General features: G+C 39.1%; 1 protein-coding gene across 1 annotated transcript; it reads left to right on the top strand.

The window, feature by feature from the left end:
- The first annotated feature begins 2,407 nt into the window (after positions 1-2,407).
- LOC139425668 (uncharacterized) lies at positions 2,408-4,673 on the top strand. The gene is made up of 2 exons (XM_071181090.1): positions 2,408-3,315; positions 3,545-4,673. Exons 1-2 carry the CDS (start codon positions 2,408-2,410, stop codon positions 4,671-4,673), a joined length of 2,037 nt encoding a protein of 678 aa, XP_071037191.1.
- The last annotated feature ends 1,515 nt before the right edge of the window (positions 4,674-6,188 follow it).

Genomic DNA, 6,188 nt, shown 5'->3' with positions numbered 1-6,188 from the left:
CGGGAGAATGGAGTTGAGGATAACCCACACGAGGTGCATTTCATGACCGACGCTATGGTAATACAAAACAGAATTAGCCAAACCTTACTTAAGAGTTCGTGCAGGATAGGTCAGGCGGATAGAGCAGAGATCTTGAGAGGGATAGCAGATCTATTGATACTTATTAGTAGGCAGGTCTCAAATCTGGCCGTAATGAAGTATCAGCTGGACAGGGCATCGGATCAGCTGGACATTACAGAAAATGCTATCGAAGTAGCTGCGGAGGATACTGTTGTAACTTACGCAGGAGCACTGAAAAGAGCCCCAGAGCAGGCACAACTAGCTACAAGGCAGGTGAGAGCCAAGGAGTATGTCACTATTATCAGACCCAACTCGAAAGATGCGAGGCCTGAACAGACAAAATCAGATGTTGTAAGCGTGCTAGACCCGAATAAACTGAAGATAGGCGTAAAGCGAATGACAAAAATTAAAGATGGGGGAATATTAATACAGACGGGAAGCGACAGAGAACTTCAGATTTTAGAACACGAATTTGAACAAAGTAAACTCACCGAACAGTACAATATATCGAAGCCAAAACTGATGAACCCATCAATAGTGATATACGGGGTTGACGGAGACCTGGACAGAGAAAGCATCACAGATGCTATCATAAACCAGAATCAACTTATTTATGGAGAAGACTTCGAAATCAAATTCCCCTTGCGAGCAGGTGGAGGCCGCAATAATTGGGTTATCGAAGTACAACCGAACGCTTTTAAAAAGTTTATGAACTTAGACAAAATAAACATAGGATGGAGGAGATACAACTTCCAGGAGCACGTTAAGATCAAGCAATGCTTTAAATGTGCGGAGCTCGGACACATAGCAAAGAACTGTACTCTAGATAAGGTCTGTAGAGCCTGCTCAACCGTCGGCCACCAGGATAAGGAATGCAATGGTCAAGAATCTTGTAAACTATGCATTGCAGCCAACAAGAAATTCAAAACAAACTATAATACAGCACACAGCCCCTTCGATAAGATATGCAAACAATTAGAACGGGTCAGGGCAACACAAATCAGGCGAACAAACTATGGGGACTAAACAACAATCGAACTTAAATTACGGACACCTCAATCTCCATCACTCCAAGGCTGCCAACATTCAACTTAATCATGATATTTTAAACTCAAAATTTGATCTGGTTAGCTTAAATGAACCTTTTTTAACCAACAGAGTATTATAACCGATTTTACGAGTAAACTAAAGATCTACGCGACCAACTCTAGGCCTAAAGCCGCTATTCTTGTATGTCGATATGACCTCGACGACTATATAATTCTTAGCGAACAGTGTCTACAGGCCGTTGGTTTCACATACCAATCTGAGCGACACATCTTTATATCTATTTATATTTCGCCCAGTGACGCCATTGAACCATATTTGATTAAACTTGAATCCATGGCTGCCCGGTGCGCAAATTATAACCTTCTCATATGTGGAGACTTCAACGCCAAATCTCCTACTTGGGGAGGCCCCATCACACACCGCTCGGAACCCATTATCCAGTTCGTAAATCAATTCGACCTCTTTATTCTTAACGACCCCAATAGCCCGCCGACTTACTTTGCTGCACAGGGTAAAAGCTGGATAGATCTAACAATCGCGAACCTCACTAATCAACAATCGCGAACAATTCACTAATTACCAAGTGATGGACCACATTACAGCCTCAGATCATGAACTCATCATGCGTAACTTTAAAGCAGATCCTATTGTTTCCCCTGACCTAAACTTTACTAGACCTAATCGCATTCATTATAATAGATTAAACTGGCTTAATTTAAAAGTCGACCTGACTCACATTGCTGATTCTAATGATCCCAACTTAATAACCGACAGGGAAAGCTTGAATGATTTTATAAACAGGGTCACCGAGCAAATTATCGAGTCTTGTAAGCAGCATAAATATAAACAGAGGAATAATAGCGGGAAGGGTAGTAAACCATGGTGGACACCAACCCTTACTATTATGAGGAAGAAAGTTCGGGCTTTGCGCAGGAGATTCCAACGACAAACTGACAACCTTGAGAGGACCAAATATAGAGCGGAATACAACCATAATTTGGCAAAATACCGCAAAATGATTCGGTATCATAAAAGAGACGGTATCAAACAGTACCTGAACAACCTCACTATGAACTCCGCCTTTGGAAAGCCATATAAATGCAGTAAAAGTATCGGAGCAGATTAACAACATCACTGTTAAGTAGGATGGAACCTCCACCACTAACTATAGAGACTCAATTAAAAATATTTTGGACCACCACTTTCCAAATGTAAATGACCCTGACATCCAACCTAACTTTAAAAACATCCCGGTTCAACACTTCACAACTGCTGAAGTGGAACACGTCGTGAAAATATGAAAACAAACAAGGCTCCTGGTCCAGATGGGATCCCCTCAGAAGTCGTTAGGGATCTCTATTATTGTAACAAGACTTGGTTTAAAGGGGCCTTTAACAAATGTCTGCAATATGGATCCTTCCGGGATAGCTGGAAGATTGCATTGATCTGCTTAATCCCAAAACCAGGGAAAGATCATACCCGGCCACAAAACTACCGCCCAATTGCCCTGCTCTCTATCTGGGGCAAGATCCTGGATAAACTCATTACGCAAAGACTGACCTACCACTTAGAAATCAATAATGTAATCCATAGTGATCAATATGGCTTCAGGAGAGGCAGGGGAACCGAAGACGCACTGAGAACATTAGTGGACTATGTTAAGCAATCAAAACTGGAGGGTTGTCATACCGTGGGCATAGCCATGGATATTAAAAACGCATTTAATTCAGGAAATTGGTATATTTTGAAACGGGAGTTGAACAATCTTAATCTTAGCGACTCACTACTGGTAATTGTTTATGACTTTTTACACCATCGCTCTGTTGGTTTTAATTTTAATGATACCATCATCATATCTTCAATCAATATTGGAGTTCCCCGGGGCTCGTCTTTAGGACCAGTTCTATGGCTCATCCTCATCAATTCGCTTTTAACTAACTTTAAGTTTAGCAATAGCAAACTGCTGGCATTTGCCGACGATATCTTTCTCTTAACTAAAAACTCAATACTCTATCAACTAGATAAACAGGCCTCTACTATTATTGAGAACCTGACAGATTGGGCCAAGAGCCACAAATTAGCACTCGCACTAGAAAAAACCTTTGCAATTACGTTTCCCAAGGGCACAAAATGTGTCCGTAGACTCCCGTGCATAAAAATGGAGGACACGAACAGTGCATATATTAAAAATGTTAAGACCCTTAAGTACCTCGGGATGACCCTGGACCCTCGGCTGAACTGGATCCCACACCTTGAGAACCTAAAGAATGAAATCATTGTCTTTTATGATAAAATCAAGCAATACAGTAGAGCAACATGCGGCTTAAATCCAGCAATTCTTAAACTCATCTACAAACAAGCTATCGAGAAAAAGATTATTTACGGTGTATGAAAATAAAGTTAAGCTTAATCAGAAACTTATTTCCATCCAAAGAATTCCCCTGTTAAACATCACTAAATGTTACTTCACCACTAGTACGGAGGCACTGCAAATCCTCGCAGGTATTACACCAATTGACCTAACAATTAGACAATCCATCGCAATTAAGCAACAATTTTGGAATAACAATAATCAGGATACCTTCGATAACGATTACCAGATTAAATACCTGAACGAATATTCCCCGCCCCCAAATTGTACTTACGACCCAACTCAATTAAGGATTATTAATACGGGATACAGCGGGCCAAGCGGAACAGGGTACGAAATATACACGGACGGAAGCAGAAGGCAGGTAATTAACAACGAAACCAACGAATATGAATACAAAGTTGGTAGTGGCTTCTTGGTCAAACTTAACGGCGAAACTATACACCAACAGTCTGTCAGAATAAATGACGAATCAAGTATATACCCGGCTGAGCTGACCGCCATCTACCTGGCTGTTTCTTGGGCAATTGAGGCAGATATACAAGAGTTAGTACTTTTTTCGGACTCCAAATCCTCATTACAGGCCCTAGAGAATCCCACACCAAGGGACATTATAGTCGAAAACATTAAGAGTATTATTCAACACAGGAATTACCGGTTCAACTGGATCAAGGCTCACTCGGGGGAAGCTGGAAATGAGGAAGCGGATGCTCTAGCAAAAGCGGGCACTCTGCTCAGTGGAGTAGATTTTTACTACTCTATTACAAGACCACAGCTTAATTATAAACTACGGCAGGTCAGCAGAGATTTATGGCAAGAAAGGTGGGACCGTTCATCAAACGGGAGACATACCAACAAGTTTTTTCCAAAAGTCAGCGATAAACTTTTAAATTGTGACTTTTACATAAACCAATTCTATACCGCCCACGGAGTGTTCGGAGAACACCAATCGAGATTTTTTCAGAAATCATCTAGCTGCAAATACTGCGGCAAAAGCCAAACGGTTCAACATCTAATTGCAGAATGTCCTAAATTCTCGACACTCCGGGGGAATCATATTAACATCAGGGAACCAATCGAAAAGTGGTGCAGAACAAAACAACAGCAACAAATCATTAGAGAAATTATTAAAAGCACACTAGAAGATACCATTACAATGGACGATCCGATGGACCCTATACACTTAGGTTGACTTGATGTCTCCCCTCAATACCTGAACTGCCAATCCACTTCTATTTTAACGCGTCATTCCCCTTTTATATTTTTCAAACTTGAGCATCCTGGGGGACTCCGTTGGTCTTCTGTTCTATCTCCTCAACACTAGTTTTAAGTTCGCTTTTAGCGTTTTTATCAACAAAAATAGACGGAAAAGGAAAAGAGAAGAAATTTTTTTTTTTTTTTTTTTATTGTATTCATATTTTTAATTGTCTTGTTTTATTTTAGATGTTTATATCTTGTAACTACTCATTATGTATTGTAACACATACTGTATTCTCTGTAACTTTGTTGGGGTCTTCAATACTATTGTAATTTGGCTCAGTATAAGGGTGGGCCGTCGGCTTTAAGCACTATATGGCGGCCCTCCCAGCTGTTGGCATATGACTCTTGTATTTTATGTATTTTATGCACTTTCTGCTTTTTATGTTCTTTTCTGCTTTTACTTGGTTTTAATAAACATTTACCCGTATGCCCTGAATTGGGGCAGGTCAGGGTAAATATTTTCATTTTCATAAATCTCATATCAGTTTGAAACTGAGCTTGAAGTTTTGTTTATCAAAACAAATTCTCTGGTTTAGCTTTCTACCTAAGTCTACTAGTGTGTTCCAGTTTTGTGATGTGGACGTATTTAGAGCTTTGAAAGCTTAAATGAAACCTCGACTAGATCTTGAAAGAAAAAGAGTCGTAAAACAATATGTAGCGATAATTTTGCACCCAATTTTAATAGGTTTTTGAGGCATCAACTGAAGTTGAAATGTTTTAATAAAACGTGCTATTTTTCCTTTTGATGCTGAAAGCGTTGACTTTAACAAATGCATGCAAGACAGACACGAAGAGTTAATGAGCAAGAAAGCTTATCAACAAAACACATATTTTGATAAACGAGAACTTCGAGTAACGATGCACTATTTCTTCCGAAGCTTGAGATTGAAATCTCACAAGATATGCTGCAAATTTTTAAAGGAACATTGGCAGAAGAGTCTAATCTCCTAAATATCCAATAACCTGTGCTTTTCTAAATTTTGGAAGATTTTATTGCAAAAAGAACATTTGGTTAAGTCAGACTTCGGCACTGAAGCTGAAAAAACTAACATTGATAATGAATGTCTCTCGAAAATTGGTTTTGAGATAAGTCCTCTTGAGGCATTGTTAGCTGCAGAAGTAACTCGCTCCATTAGTAATCAAAGTCGGAAAATGGTAAGTACTACTGAAGACCCACTAGATATAAATGAATGAGAGATGGATTTTCCTCAAATTTCAAAATACATTTTTCCTATCAATTATCCAGTGAGAAATTCTAGAAATAGTACTGAAAAATCAGAAGAAATTTCGAATATATATTTACATTGGCCAAACATAGGAATAAAAGAGTAAGATCAAATAAAAAAAATAAATAAATTACCTTTTGTATTAACTTCACAAAAAAGACAAAAATTTAAAGAGACTGAAAGAGCTGGAAAAAAAGTTAAAGCAAGAAAGTATGATGAAG

The sequence above is a fragment of the Parasteatoda tepidariorum genome, chromosome 5 (assembly GCF_043381705.1).
Source record: "Parasteatoda tepidariorum isolate YZ-2023 chromosome 5, CAS_Ptep_4.0, whole genome shotgun sequence".
NCBI lineage: Eukaryota > Metazoa > Arthropoda > Arachnida > Araneae > Theridiidae > Parasteatoda > Parasteatoda tepidariorum.
Note: the sequence above shows the minus strand (reverse complement) of the source record. Positions and strands in the feature narration are given on the sequence as shown.